This window comes from Oncorhynchus mykiss, chromosome 1, assembly GCF_013265735.2.
Source record: "Oncorhynchus mykiss isolate Arlee chromosome 1, USDA_OmykA_1.1, whole genome shotgun sequence".
NCBI lineage: Eukaryota > Metazoa > Chordata > Actinopteri > Salmoniformes > Salmonidae > Oncorhynchus > Oncorhynchus mykiss.
In genome coordinates this window covers 27,121,376-27,137,395 of record NC_048565.1, presented here as the reverse complement: position 1 = coordinate 27,137,395, position 16,020 = coordinate 27,121,376, and the positions used below count along the sequence as shown (strand labels likewise).

The following is a 16,020-nucleotide window of genomic DNA, read 5'->3' as shown; positions in this document are numbered from 1 at the left end:
TATTTGGTAAAAGACCAAGTCCATATTATGGCAAGAACAGCTCAAATAAACGACGAGAAATGACAGTCCATCATTACTTTAAGACATGAAGGTCAGTTATTCCAGGAGATCAAGAACTTTGAAAGTTTCTTCAAGTGCAGTCTCAAAAACTATCAAGCTCTATGATGAAACTGGCTCTCATGAGGACCGCCACAGGAACGGAAGACCCAGAGTTACCTCTGCATCAGAGGATACATTCATTTGAGTTACCAGCCTTAGAAATTGTAGCCCAAATAAATGCTTCATAGAGTTCAAGTAACAGACTAATCTCAACATCAGCTGTTCAGAGGAGACTGTTTATTAGGCCTTCATGGTCTAAATTGCTGCAAAAAAACTACTAAAAGGACACCAATAATAAGAAGAGACTTGCTTGGGCCAAGAAACACGAGCAATGGACATTTAGACCGGTGGAAATCTGTCCAAATTAGATTTTTGGTAGGTGAACAGATGATCCCTGCATGTGTGGTTCCCACCGTGAAGCATGGAGGTGTGATGATGCGTTGCTGGTGACACTGATTTATTTAGAATTCAAGGCACACTTACCCAGCATGGCTACCACATCATTCTGCAGTGATACGCCATCCCATGTGGTTTAGGCTTAGTGGGACTATCATTTGTTTTTCAACAGGACAATGACCCAACACACCTCCAGTCTGTGTAAGGGTTATTTGGCCAAGGAGAGTGATGGAGTGCTGCATCAGATGATCTAGCCTCCACAATCACCCGACCTCAACCCATTTGAGATGGTTTGGGATGAGTTGGACCACAGAGTGAAAAAAAAGCAGCCAACAAGTGCTCAGCATGTGTAGGAACGCCTTCAAGACTGTTGGAAAAGCATTCCAGGTGTATATGTATAGTGCATTCCTTCAGAAATGATTCCGGAAAGTTTTCAGACCCCTTACCACATTTTGGTAGGTTACATTGATTATAGTTTTTCCCCCATCAATCTACACATAATGACAAAGCAAAAACAGGATTTTCAAAATTTTTGCTAATTTATTAAAAATAAACAACTGAATCATCATATAACATACGTATTCAGACCCTTTACTCTCCTTTGTTGAAGCACCTTTGACAGCGATTACAGCCTCGAGTCTTCTTGGGTATGACACTACAAGCTTGGCACACCTGTATTTTGTGAGTTTCTCCTATTCTTCTCAGAAGATCCTCTCAAGCTCTGTCAGGTTGGATGGGGAGCGTTGATGCACAGCTATTTTCAGGTTTCTCCAGAGATGTTTGATCGGGCTCTGGCTGGGCCACTCAAGGAGGTTCAGAAGCCACTCCTGCGTTGTCTTGACTGTGTGCTTAGGGTGGTTGGAGGGTGAACCTTCACCCCAGTCTGCGGTCTTTAGCGCTCTGGAGCAGGTTTTCATCAAGGATCTCTCTGTACTCTCTCTGTCACCTCCCTGATAAAAACTTCAGTTTGGCCGGGCGGCTAGCTCTAGGAAGAGTCTTGGTGGTTCCAAACTTCTTCCAATTAAGAATGATGGCGGCCACTGTGTTCTTGGGGACCTTCAATGCTGCATAAATGTTTTGGTTCCCTTTCCCAGATCTGTGCCTCAACACAATCCTGTCTCGGAGCTCTACGGTCAATTGCTTTGACCTCACGACTTGGTTTTTATTCTGACACACACTGTCAACTGCGGGACCTTATATAGACATGTGTGTGCCTTTCTAAATCATGTCCAATCTATTACATTTACCACAGGTGGACTCCAATCAAGTTGTAGAAATATCTCAAGGATGATCAATGGAAACAGGATGCACCTGAGCTCAATTTCGAGTCTCATAGCAAAGGGTCTGAATACTTTCTGAATGCACTGTGTGTGTCTGCATGTCATACAGTGGACACCTAACCCTATAGGCCTATGCATGCAATGCTCTGAGACATTTAATGCTCAAATCGCTGACAGCTAAACCGTGTGGTGGACAATTATTGTTTTAGGAAAGTAGCCTATAAACCAATACAAAAATAGGCTATTACGTTTGGAAACTTAAAAATTATAATATTTTTGCCTGCATAACCTCGGACGCCAGCCGCACCAATGTGTCGGAGGAAACCCCAACTGACAACCAACATCAGCATGCAGGTGCCTGGCCCTCCACATGGACTCAATAGAGTGAGATGAGCCAAGCAAAGGGTCTGAATAAGGTATTTCAGTTTTATATTTAATACATTTCCTAAATTTCATCACCTGTTTTTGCTTTGTCACTTTCTGAATGGACTGTACATGACTATTTTTGCTTTCAGTACATGTCTGCACACCAACAAAACAGCTTATAAATGGTTAGAACAAAGACGAGAACAGACAGATGAAGAAAAGGTCTCGTTTATGACAAACAGTTGGCCTTTATTAACTTTACCAGCCTGTGGAAATCAAATATACACCCTGTCTTTCAAGTAGCCGTGAGATACCCACAGAACGCCTATGCCCTCATTGGTGATGTCACTGCATTTCCTTTCTCGTAGAAATCTTAAAAGGGAAAAAAATGTCAAACATCAGTGACTGATATCCTTTACATTATATAGAGAAGAAACAACAGAAAGGGGACTTGGATACAGAGTCCAAAGTTTTACCCCACTGGTAGAAGACACTGACAAACCTCTCCAAAAAGAGTTGGATGTTAGTTATACACAATGGATGCATCTTGTTATACAAAACTAAAGCTATACACAACGGAAGCAAATTGTTTATCATAATAGCCAGGCCACTCATCTGTCTGTTTTTTTTTTTTTAGCAATAAGTGCTCCAGTAGCAATTAGCCCCTGACAGCTTGGTTCACAGTGACCTCTGCTGGCTGGTGACTGGGGTCTTATCAAATCAAATTTTGTCACATGCGCCGAATACAACAGGTGTAGACATTACAGTGAAATGCTTACTTACACGCCCTTAACCAACAACGCAGTTAAGAAAATACCTACAAAAAAGTATGAGATAAGAATAACAAATAATTAAAGAGCAGCAGTAAATAACAATAGCGGGACTATATACAGGGGGTACCGGTAGAGTCAATGTGTCAATGTGCAGGGGCACCGGTGTTGAGGTAATTGAGGTAAACATGTAGGTAGAGTTATTTGTGATCGTTGTTCATTGAACAAACAATGAATAATGGGTTTGCTATGTTACCATTACAAAAGGTAGTGACTTGTACAAGAGTGGCCAGGGTGTTCCAGATCATTGAGTAACATGGGTAAGTTGGCTCTGTTTCTGGTCTCTGAGTCAGTCTGGGACTCTCCAGAAGATACAATGGCTATGTCCTCAGAGTGTAGTGGACAATCAGTACAGGAAGATAAGGGACTTAGCAGCCAATCTCTGTAAGTAATATTTGCGATGTCATTCAAGGAATATAATTTCCTCATGTTTAAGAATGTTTTGAATATATTTTTTTTTCAGCACAGGATTGTGCTTGGACAGGGCACTGGTGTCTCCAGGCCGTGTATCTAGACTAGAGGAACCCTTCTACCATGCCAACATAGTATCAAAGCACTGGATTGTGAATCACTGAAGGAATGAAGTATCGCTAGTTTAAAAATAAGCTTCTTTATGGAGCTGTTTGTATTTGTGTGGTTAATTCCATAAAACCATACCTGCACATGTCAATGTTCATATTTACAAAATCATACAGAAACAAATTATATTACAACATGAACAAAATAACCTTCCTTCAGCAGTTATTACAGCAATTTGGTTTTACACCTTAAAGACTTGTGCAGAGACAAATGACAGGAAATAAGTACTTAGAACACATGTGGACATCACATACAGTAGATGCCAGCTGGACAATTCCTTCCCCACAATTGTATGGTTTCACTCGGGAAAGCAATCTATTCATGAATGGCATATGTTCCATGGACACTGCTGAACTTAAATGTGTAGAAAAAGGGGAGTTATGCCTTCCAAACAAATAGCCATCCAAGAGCAATGCAGTTGACCGACTTTAATAGAAAAACTTTAAATAGCTCAGCTTTCTGTACATAGGCCTACTATTGGCACCCTCCTTCGACAGAGACTTGTAAGTATATCTGTGTGTGAGTGACTGAGTACAGTTTTGTGCTTGGTTTCATCCCAGCAGAAGGCCTGACAGTGCATTCAGGTCCCTCATGTAGGGGTTGTCACTGAGGATACGGTCAATGCGCTGCTTCTGGTCGGGGAAGATATCGTACAGCTTCCTTTTGAGCTCTATGGTTTCCGAGGGTGACCGCTGGGGAGGGGGAGAGGGTGTTGGGCGAGGGGTGTTTGATCGCTGAAGAGGGGGTGAGGGGTGAGGAGGGTGTGACCTCTGTGGAGGTGGTGAGGGTGTTGGGTGAGGGGGGTGCCACCCAGGGGGCCCAGAATGTGGCCAGTGGGAGAGTGGCCTCATCTGGGGGGTAGCTGTGGGGCGAGGGACAAATGAGGGGCGAGGTGCAGACTGCAGAGCTTGGACAAAGACAGGTTGCGGGGTGGCTCGGGGGTCTGGCCTCAGAGGAGGTGTGACTGGGCTCCGTCTGTGAGAGAGACACACATATGGTCAATACACATACCTCTGCAGTAAGGTCATACTGTATAAACAATACTATCATCTCCTTTCACACACACCTGTTGTCCTTCCGTAAGAACACCTCCAGGTGAGGGCCATGCTTCCCCAGGGGGTCATCTGGGATCATAAAGTGGTCCTCTACAAAGGTAAACTGCAGAAGCCTGGAAAAAGGGGCCAGTCAGTGTGAGAGGAGAAGGTAATATATAATCCAGGGATTATATAAAAGAGTGCATGTCTGATGATTGGTTAAAAGGCCTTCACCTCTCTTGGATGATCCTCATCCATGCCTCTGATGTATTTACAAAGTCCCGCAAGTTGTCATTGGTGACGATAACCCCTCCTGTCTTCTCTGCCAGGTGGAGCAGAAACCTGTAGGTGAGAGAGAGATAAGATAGACCGAGTCATCTGACAGTGAGTCAATATGGATGACAGTAAGGAATGTGGGCAAGGCTGTGGGACAGAGTGAGTTTAGGGTGGAATATTTCAGGTATTTTACAAATGTTCCATCACGAGAATAAATTACTTTTCTCCCGGGTAAACTGGTATTTCCCACCAAAACCGGAAGTGTCATTCAAAAGCATTTAAATAGGCCTGTGTCTGGATTGATTAAAATTCAAGCCTGATGCAACCTGAGCCTGATTTAAATGATTGTGCGGTTATCCAATACATAGGGTACTGCATATTACGCACTGGAATTACGCACCTCGTTCAAACCATTATAAAGCAGAGAGAGAACATGCGACTCTGGTGCAGCACATGCGGCCTACAAAGTTAAAAGTATAGGCTAGCAAATTTGTTTAAACATTTTCATAATATTTCCACTAATGTTATTAGCCTACCTCCTTTCTCTCTCTAGTGTTGCTTCATTCCTTCCTCACTTTCAACAGTTAAGGACAACAAAACGTGTTTCATTTATCTTCATCATTCTGCTATAGTTATTAACTGCTATAGCCTACGGCCATCAAGCGTTTGCCCTTCTTTCAAAATACCCGTGAGTTCTATTGGCTGCTGTATTTAACAAACAAGAGCTTGTGTCCCTCTTTGAATAATCTATTGGTATAAGAAATGCCCCAAAAATGATGTCCAGCAAGCTAATCTAGTGTAGCTTTTCCTGCATGGGACTGCGAGAGCTAAGGATACTTAAAAAAACATTTTAAAAAGAAGAGACCAGCGGCGCACAGGTGTGTACATATTGTGCAAGAGAGGTTATACGTTAGAAGCTTATTATGCATAACCCACCATTCATGAACTAAATAGAAGGCTAACAAGGCATTGAATGTATTACCTGAAAGAGGTAAGCTAGGACATCATATCTATATAGATATAGATCTATCCATCTAGCAATCTTGAACAGGATTTTGTATTTTGAATGCAGTTTGAATGGAACTGATGGGTGAGAGAGAGTGCTCGCTCCTGTTTTAAAACTCTGCAGCTGCAATAAATACAAGAGAGACCCCGGAAGCCAGATGGCGATATGTAAATTAGCCGCACATTCGGTCTTTGTTACTGTAGCACAGGCTACGCTGCAGCAAATGTAGGTCTGTCCACCTGTCACCACACCAAAGTCACCATGATGAGATGATACACTACATGAACAAAGGTACGTGGACACCTGCTTGTCTAACATCTAATTCCAAAATCATGGGCATTAATATGGCGTTGGTCCCCCCTTTGCTGCTATAACAGCCTCCACTCTTCTGGGAAGGTTTTCCACTAGATTTTGGAACATTGCTGCAGGGACCAACTTCCATTCAGCAACAAGAGTATTAGTGAGGTTGGGCACTGATTTGGGCGATTAGGCCTGGCACGCAGTCGACATCCCAATTCATCCCAAAGGTGTTAGATGGGGTTGAGGTCAGGGCTCTGTGCAGGCCAGTCAAGTTTGCTTTGTGCATGGGGGCATTGTCATGCTGAAATAGGAAAGGGTCTTCCCTAAACTGTTGCTACATATTTGGTAGCACAGAATTGTCTAGAATGTCATTGTATGCTATAGAGTTAAAATTTCCCTTCAATGGAACTAAGGGGTCTAGCCCAAACCATAAAAAACACCCCCAGACCATTATTCCTCCTCCACCAAACTTTACAGTTGACACTATGCATTGGGGCAGGTAGCGTTCTCCTGGCATCTGCCAAACCCAGATTCTTCCATCGGACTGCCAGATGGTGAAGCATGATTCATCACCCCAGAGAAAGTGTTTCCACTGCTTCAGAGTCCAATGGCGAGCTATGTACAACTACAGCCGACGCTTGGCATTGCGCATGCTGATCTTAGGCTTGTGTGTGGCTGCTCGGCCAAAGAAACATTTCACGAAGCTCCCGACGAACAGTTCTTGTGCTGACGTTGCTTCCAGAGGCAGTTTTGTACTGAGCTATTCTGTAAGGCCATTCTACTGGCAATGTTTGTCTTTGGAGATGGCATGGCGGTGTTCTCGATTTTATACACCTGTTAGCAACGGGTGTAGCTGAAATAGCCAAATCCACTAATTTGAAGGGGTGTCCACGTACTTTTGTGTATATATAGTGCAGGTCTACATATTGAGATGGGCTGTCGGTCCCCACCCTGAGCATTGATGATTCATCATGCAGTGACCAGACAGAAGGTTGTAGAGAATTCAGATTTAGACATGGCATATCATTTAACACCCTGCTGTTCATATAAAACATGTATATAATTTACCGGTCTCTTGCAGTTATTTATCCCGGGAAAAGGGAATGGTTTTGGGTGGTAAATCTCAGTAACCGGGTTCCTGCCATTCAACCCTACTGAGTATGAATGAGGTGGCAGCAGGGAATGTGGGCGAGGCTGTGGGACAGGGTGAGTATGGATGAGGTGGCAGCAGGGAATGTGGGACAGGGTGATTATGGATGAGGTGGCCGCAGATGACAGAGGGTGGGCTGGCTGTATGATGTGGTGAGGTGTGTGACTCTACCTGTCATCATGGGAGGAAATCCTCTGTCCACAGACCTCTCTGGAAGGAGTAAAGGAGAGCAGACGCAGGTCTTCCAGTTGGTTTAGGTAATGTTGTTCTATTGAGACACGTGGAGAAAATACACATATTAAGACCATATCCTTAACAGAGCACACATAAAGTGCTCCACATGTTTCTGTCTTATCACCATTCAAACAGTAATATTCACAACTATTTGCCAAAGTACAATCATCTTTCTCCTGACCAAAACCTTGGCTGGTTGAACTACCGGTACATTTCATGTCACTTCTTCACCCCCCAAAACCAGAGGGAGGAGATTGAACCCAGGTTGGGGTGGCCTGTGCTGTGGTATGTTTTTGTTCTGACCTGTGGTGTAGCGGTCTCTCTTCTGCCTCCACTGAGGCACAAAGACAGTGATCTCCCGGTGGCCCTGCCTCCAGAAGGCCTCCACAGCGATTGCTATCCCCCGGCAGGAGAAGAAGCGGTGGAGACCATGCCTACAGAGGAGCACAAGGAGGAAGGGTTACTTAGGAATGGCTTATAACCATCCTAATACATAAAGTGATTGTTGTATTTCAGATTGACAAATTGAGGATTGTCTTCAGACAGTATTGTCACAGGTGAGTAACAAGTAGGGCTGTGACGGTCATGGAATTTTGGATGACTTATTTGCGGTCACCGCTATAACCGTTCAAATAGCAAAAAGCTAGTAAAAAAATTGAAACTTTACCCAAAAGAAGCACATTTTACACACATTTTCTCCTCTCCTCCACTCCTGATCCCAGCTGCCCACTGCACTGAAGATAGGAAACACTGTCACCACTGATAAATCCACCATAATTGAGAATTTCAATAAGCATTTTTCTACGGCTGGCCATGCTTTCCACCTGGCTACTCCTACCCCGGTCAACAGCACTGCACCCCCCACAGCAACTCACCCAAGCCTTCCCCATTTCTCCCAAATCCGTTCAGCTGATGTTCTGAATGAGCTGCAAAATCTGGACCCCTACAAATCAGCCGGGCTAGACAATCTGGACCCTTTCTTTCTAAAATTATCTGCCGAAATTGTTGCCACCCCTATTACTAGCCTGTTCAACCTCTCTTTCGTGTCGTCTGAGATTCCCAAAGATTGGAAAGCAGCTGCGGTCATCCCCCTCTTCAAAGGGGGGGACACTCTTGACCCAAACTGCTACAGACCTATATCTATCCTACCATGCCTTTCTAAGGTCTTCGAAAGCCAAGTCAACAAACAGATTACCGACCATTTTGAATCTCACCATACCTTCTCTGCTATGCAATCTGGTTTCAGAGCTGGTCATGGGTGCACCTCAGCCACGCTCAAGGTCCTAAACGATATCTTAACTGCCATCGATAAGAAATATTACTGTGCAGCCGTATTCATTGATCTGGCCAAGGCTTTCGACTCTGTCAATCACCACATCCTCATCGGCAGACTCGACAGCCTTGGTTTCGCAAATGATTGCCTCGCCTGGTTCACCAACTACTTCTCTGATAGAGTTCAGTGTGTCAAATCGGAGGGTCTGCTGTCCGGACCTCTGGCAGTCTCTATGGGGGTGCCACAGGGTTCAATTCTTGGACCGACTCTCTTCTCTGTATACATCAATGAGGTCGCTCTTGCTGCTGGTGAGTCTCTGATCCACCTCTACGCAGACGACACCATTCTGTATACTTCTGGCCCTTCTTTGGACACTGTGTTAACAACCCTCCAGGCAAGCTTCAATGCCATACAACTCTCCTTCTGTGGCCTCCAATTGCTCTTAAATACAAATAAAACTAAATGCATGCTCTTCAACCGATCGCTACCTGTACCTACCCGCCTGTCCAACATTACTACTCTGGACGGCTCCGACTTAGAATACGTGGACAACTACAAATACTTAGGTGTCTGGTTAGACTGTAAACTCTCCTTCCAGACCCATATCAAATATCTCCAATCCAAAGTTAAATCTAGAATTGGCTTCCTATTTCGCAACAAAGCATCCTTCACTCATACTGCCAAACATACCCTTGTAAAACTGACCATCCTACCAATCCTCGACTTTGGCGATGTCATTTACAAAATAGCCTCAAATACCCTACTCAACAAATTGGATGCAGTCTATCACAGTGCAATCCGTTTTGTCACCAAAGCCCCATATACTACCCACCATTGCGACCTGTACGCTCTCATTGGCTGGCCCTCGCTTCATACTCGTCGCCAAACCCACTGGCTCCATGTCATCTACAAGACCCTGCTAGGTAAAGTCCCCCCTTATCTCAGCTCGCTGGTCACCATAGCATCTCCCACCTGTAGCACACGCTCTAGCAGGTATATCTCTCTAGTCACCCCCAAAACCAATTATTTCTTTGGCCGCCTCTCCTTCCAGTTCTCTGCTGCCAATGACTGGAACGAACTACAAAAATCTCTGAAACTGGAAACACTTATCTCCCTCACTAGCTTTAAGCACCAACTGTCAGAGCAGCTCACAGATTACTGCACCTGTACATAGCCCACCTATAATTTTGCCCAAACAACTACCTCTTTCCCTACTGTATTTAATTTATTTATTTATTTTGCTCCTTTGCACCCCATTATTTGTATTTCTACTTTGCACATTCTTCCATTGCAAATCTACCATTCCAGTGTTTTACTTGCTATATTGTATTTACTTCGCCACCATGGCCTTTTTTTGCCTTTACCTCCCTTATCTCACCTCATTTGCTCACATCGTATATAGACTTGTTTATACTGTACTATTGACTGTATGTCTGTTTTACTCCATGTGTAACTCTGTGTCGTTGTATGTGTCGAACTGCTTTGCTTTATCTTGGCCAGGTCGCAGTTGTAAATGAGAACTTGTTCTCAACTTGCCTACCTGGTTAAATAAAGGTGAAATAAAAATCAATAAATAAATTGCATGTGCTGCAGGAAAAGACTCCTTTGCTACAACAACTTGCTGAAACATGGAGCAACAAACTTCCATCATGCTGTAGAGTCACTGCCTCAACTGCAGGTGTTATGTTTCTGAATGCCCAGCCTTCCGTCTTCAGTCAGCTGTTTGTCCAAAACACAAAATTGGCCAGTTTTGCGTCCTCTTGAATATGAATATGAAGTTAATTCAAATCATATTTTACTAAAACTGCTATGACGGTTATTTTGTGACTGTCTATCCTTAATAGTCAATTACACGATTATAAAATTACTGTGCCAGCCCAGTTTGAGATAGAAAGCCACTCAGAAAAGTAACACATTGAAGGTGTGAAAGACGCTCTGACATCTACAAAAGACGCAGCCTAACAGAGTAGAATGTCCCTCTGGTCAGAGACAGCTTTTGGCAGGAAGTTAGCAGTGCTGTGATCCAGAAATAAAGATATGGTGAGTTTCAATGCAGCCTTTAGAACATTCTACTTAAAATTCTACCCAGAGTTGTTGATCCCTCCCAATACACTAATCTCATTCTATATCTAAAAAAAAACTAAAGTAGGGTTTGTTTCTATTACTTGGAGATTGCTGGAAAATATGGGCAGATAGGGGGTCCAGTAGATCTCATTAGAACCGTTACAAACAAACTGCCAGAGGATATTGTGAACACACACCAGCTTAAAACACACGTCTCATTTTGTGGGGCAATGCAAAGTCAAGGGAAGTTCCCTCTTAAAGAGAAAGTTGCACATCCTGTTTGAACTCACTAACTGCAGCACCACTGACGTGGATAGTAAAATCACCGTGTCAACATGGAAATGTAATCGCCAAATATACAAAACTTTATTTCCCCTTGTAATTTTCTAAAATAAAACCCCCATACTTGTTCATACTTGTATGTCCCTATAGCATATGTACTCTGAGATCTTATCATGAAATGTGATTCTGATGTCATTCGGATGAGGTAGGTAGCCTAACTCAGTCCACACAAACTGAAGTTAGCTCTGCCAGTCAGATTAGTCTGAGTCTGAAAGGGTGATACCTCTATTACAATTATTCTGACTAAAACAACTTCCAGTAATGACTTCAGTGGACAGAATAAGACACAGAGGAGAACTGGCAAGTTGAGAGAGATAGTTGGAGCTATATTACTGACAATTATTTTATAGAGATTTTCCCATGTGGACAGTCATTAGCCTTGCCAAAGACATGGTGGCCATGCCTTAAGCCTACCTACTCATACACTGAGGGTTACTGGAAGAGCTCTCAGCTATGAGCTTTTATGTTACCCTTGAAAGTGAGGGTTACACTCCTGCTTTCACACACACACCAACGCTCACATAGGCCTACACACAGGTGGTTCCAGACAGTCATATCTGATGACGAGAAAATGAGTGTGGGCTCAGTGTTGTTCCACATCCTCCTACAGAGGGTTGTATAGAAAGGGGAGGTTACTCACGCCATGGCCACGTTGCTGCCGTCAATGATGATGTGGCGGAGATCAGGGTGTCCAGGCTCGTTCTGTAGGGTCAGGGTGTAGGGGTTTCTCAGGGAATCATGGAAGCGGGTCGTGGCAGTCAGGGGTGGTGGAGCAGGCTCTGTGCGAGTTGGGGGGACTCTGGCTGACAGGGTCTGATAGGAGCAGCCTGGCCGTGTGTCTGCTGGCTGGGTTGGGCGCTGTGGTGTGCTCCGCAGTGCCGTCACACTCTCCACACGTACCGGACCCATGGTCTGAGCCCCTCCCCGGGACAGGTAGTCCATCCTGGGCCCCGATGGAAAATCCATCTGCTCTGCCATCCTGGCTTTACTGCTAGCCAGTGTGTCTGTGCTGTCCTCGTCATCATTGATGGTGATGATATCGTAAGCAGCCCCCTGAGCACTGCTGCTCCTTTTTAGTGTCATTGTCTGCAGCATGCTGCTATACTGTCCCCTCTGGCCAACACCATTGCTGCTGGGTGGCTTAATGTTCTCCTTGGACTTTACATTCAGGGCTCGGTTTGGGACTCTATCTATCCCTCTATCCTTATCCCTGGAGTTGAAAGTAGAGGAAGAAGACTCAGAGTTGTGGGTTGAAGATGCCCCTCCCCGCTGTCTCTCTGTTCTTTGGCTCTCCTCCACAATGCACTCCAGCAACAGAAAAGTGTCCTCTGTCTGGCCCGTCTCCTTCACCACCCGCTCCACCACCTCCTGCTGGTAGCCCATTGTTCTGAAGAAGTTCACCAGGCACCGCAGGTTGGTCTCAGGGCTCACAGCCTCCCCGTCATCCGCACCATCACTAGAGTCCAGCACCATCAGCCCCATGTTGGTCTTGGAGAGGGTCTTAGTTCGGCTGTCACTGGCCACAGTGTGGCGCTCTCTCTCCATCGACTCCTCTCTCCTCTCCAGGGAGTACTGTCTCTTGGTGTCCCTCAGCTCGCTCTCTGACGAGCGGCGTTTGTGGGAGGGCCGGACGCCATTCAACAACCCCGTCTCGGCCCCGGATGCAGCCCCAACCGCCTTCTCCTCAAAGCTGGTGTCCAGGATGCGGTTGGAGAGGTCAGTGACAGGAGTGCTGCTCTGGGAGCGATCCTGGTCCACGTCTATAACCCCAAAAGGCTGAGTGGGGCTCTGGGCCAGACCTAGCAGCTCCTCCTTCAGGGCGCTGGGCAACAGGAGCAGCTCCATGGCATACTTATCATCTCGCTCCTCCACAAACGTCTTGAAGGTGCGTTTCACGGCCGGCTCCCTATCTCCGGGCAGGCTGCGCTTCTCTTGGAAGAGAGCAACAAACTGCTGCACGCGGCTCTTTGCCATGATGACAGACTCAAAGCAGCCCAGCAGGCGCAGTGTGCCTGGCTCCAGCATCACAACTTCAGCGCTGGTGTCCCGCAGCAGTCGGTCAAGGAACAGACCCCGGGCACCGGCAAAGATACAGTGCATGTCCACGGGGTAGTGCTCCTCCTGCTGCAGCTCTGGATCACAAAGGCCTTTCAGGTACTCCTGCAACAACACAGGGTCAAGACCAGTTAGAAAAGTAGACATGACAAAAAAATATCATCATACACACGAGAAGGTCCACATTCGAAGCTTAACAGGGTAATGCGCCAATTGAAACTGATAGCATGATGCACAGGGATACCCCCTCTACGCCTACTCAAGAAACTTCACTCATCTTCACTGACAACTCTCAGTCAACTCTGTCATCACCACATTGACTGTAAATTGGCGAGATTAAAACGTGGAAGATGGGAAGTTGTCAGAAACCAACTGAAACCCAATGAGGAAATCTCAACCTCTTTCCAGAAATATTTGATGAATCAGCCTCAAGTTTGGCTATGTCAAAGAAGCACCTGTCACAGTGTGTCTCCTCTCCATACAGCGGACATGGTTTCCTGATGACTACACACTGGAAAGATACATAATGAGGCAAGACATAACTGTGTTGGGGTTTCCGTTTTCTGTGTTCTCAATGGGGTGGGAGGAGATTCCAAGTTTACTGGCACCAATAGTAATCGTTTCCGCGTTGTCGAACAGGTGACATTGATATTACCGAATCCGGTGATCTGTACATTGAACTTTACCTGCCCGCTTCACGATGTTGTCAAGGGAAAACTCAAGGCACATAAGTGTAAAAGATGTAGCCTAGCTAAGACTGGTGTTTTTAGAGTAGTAGAATGAACGGGAATCAGTGTTGAAATGAAAACAAAAGGAACGCCAAGAACAGCTTGTCCGTCTGTCATGCAATTCGGGATCTTACGGAATGATGTAAACCTGGCCGGACTCTAACGTTAGATCTATAATCTTTAACGTTACTGATATATTATCTGTACAGTTAATTTGCTAGAAGGCATATGACACAGAGCCTTATCAGATTATGAAACTCAAACAACTTCTCAATTAGCATAGTAGCTATTCCATTCGGTACACCATGACCATGCGATTGATTATACTGCCTGATTTGTCGCTTACATTTCAGGATGGCGCTTCTCTACTAACGTTAAATGGCTGTTTAACTGCCTGACAAAAATAAATAAAACAATATAAGAATGGGTATCAATGTTATAAGCCTCAAGCTAATTTCAATAAGTCACAGTCAATGTTTACCTTTGCCCTCGACACGTCGTCTCTCTTCCCCTTGAGTTGAAGCCATATCTGCCTTGATGCTGTACTACTGTGGGCTCCAGTGTCCAAAAGGCCGATAATTGTGAAAACTACCCGGAAAACCTGTTCTACTCTAGGCTTGGCGCATTTCAGTTCTTCTTGCTTGTTTTCAAAGACAGCAAATTCGTCCACTGTCAGGGACTCTTGCTGTTGTTTGCTCCCTGTTGGCGACAGCCTGTTTCCCAGGGGTTCCTTACAGGTTACCTCGGTGACTCGCTTCATACCGAGAAGGGGCCGCGTTGTTGACATTCTGTTTTTGAATATGTCTGTCCCTGTTGACAACAGATCGTTTTAATATCGTAACCATTCGATGTCATTTTGATCTTTATCCTCCTTCATGGTTTCCTTCTATCGGTCTTCCTCTTCTATGCGGTGATATATTAGCTAGAGTGGTCCAGTTTTAAGACAACTTTTTACATGTCAACCCCGACGCATCCGGAAAGTCCCAGTGATGATGTCATCAAAAGACGACAATATGTACGGTATGTGTTTATTTATCTCATCCAAAGAGAAGATCTTATAGATATTTTGACTATCTATTCAATATCTTTAGCAAATTTTTTATTTTTTTTTGTAAATAACTTAGCTTCCCTTGGAAAAGAACAAACAACCAATGTTAAAGTCCAGACACATCATTGTCAAACAAATTATAATGGTCACAAGGGCAATTAGTGGGACATAGGTTTATCATCCAGATAAATATGAATTATAAACCAGTCATGTTATAATAGATCATTTTAACCAAGCACATTTGTGAAACTCCAGAAATACCCGTATTCGTGCAGCTGATTCGTCAATTCATAGCTGATCTAAAATTATACAATTACACCACCTACTGGTGATGAAGCTACATAACATAATACGCTTGATGATAGATGTGTTTTGCGCATTGTCAACCTTTTTTCATGACACATAATGAGCCATAATACAAGACAAGAGTTGTGAGGTTTGTGAACAGGCTCTAGACAATTTTAAACTTAATTAATGAATGTAGTCTGCTTACATAAATTAATTGTGCTGAAAACGAATGTGACTATTATTGGTACATTGTAATCAGAGCCATATTTGTCCATTAATCTAAATATGGCTCTGAGTGTAATGCATTTGCCTAATACGGTTGGGTAAAGCTGAGCATACATTTGGAAAAATACTTTCCCTCTAACTGGAGTTTATCTGCTAATATGCGAGGAACTAACATTTGTGTCAGTTTAATCTCAAGAGACCAATACACTATAGCAGGGTTTCTCAATCTCGGCCCTCGGGACCCCAAGACGTGCACGTTTCGTTTTTTGCCCTAGCACTACACAGTTGATTCAAATAATCAACTAATCATCAAGCTTTGAATCAGCTGTGTAGTGCTAGGGCAAAAAACTAAATGTGCACGTTGCAACTCTGCCTAGAAGGCCAGCATCCCGGGGTCGCCTCTTCACTGTTGACATTGAGACTGGTGTTTTGCGGGTACTATTTAAT

At 44.5% G+C, this 16,020-nt stretch overlaps 1 protein-coding gene across 1 annotated transcript; it reads right to left on the bottom strand.

Moving 5' to 3' along the window:
- Positions 1-2,375: 2,375 nt before the first annotated feature.
- n4bp1 (nedd4 binding protein 1) lies at positions 2,376-15,002 on the bottom strand. Its single transcript, XM_021597099.2, has 7 exons — positions 14,494-15,002; positions 11,870-13,389; positions 7,854-7,984; positions 7,488-7,584; positions 4,819-4,926; positions 4,617-4,718; positions 2,376-4,525 (listed from the first exon to the last, which is right to left on the bottom strand). Exons 1-7 carry the CDS (start codon positions 14,797-14,799, stop codon positions 4,102-4,104), a joined length of 2,688 nt encoding a protein of 895 aa, XP_021452774.2. The 5' UTR covers positions 14,800-15,002; the 3' UTR covers positions 2,376-4,101.
- Between the last annotated feature and the right edge of the window lie 1,018 nt (positions 15,003-16,020).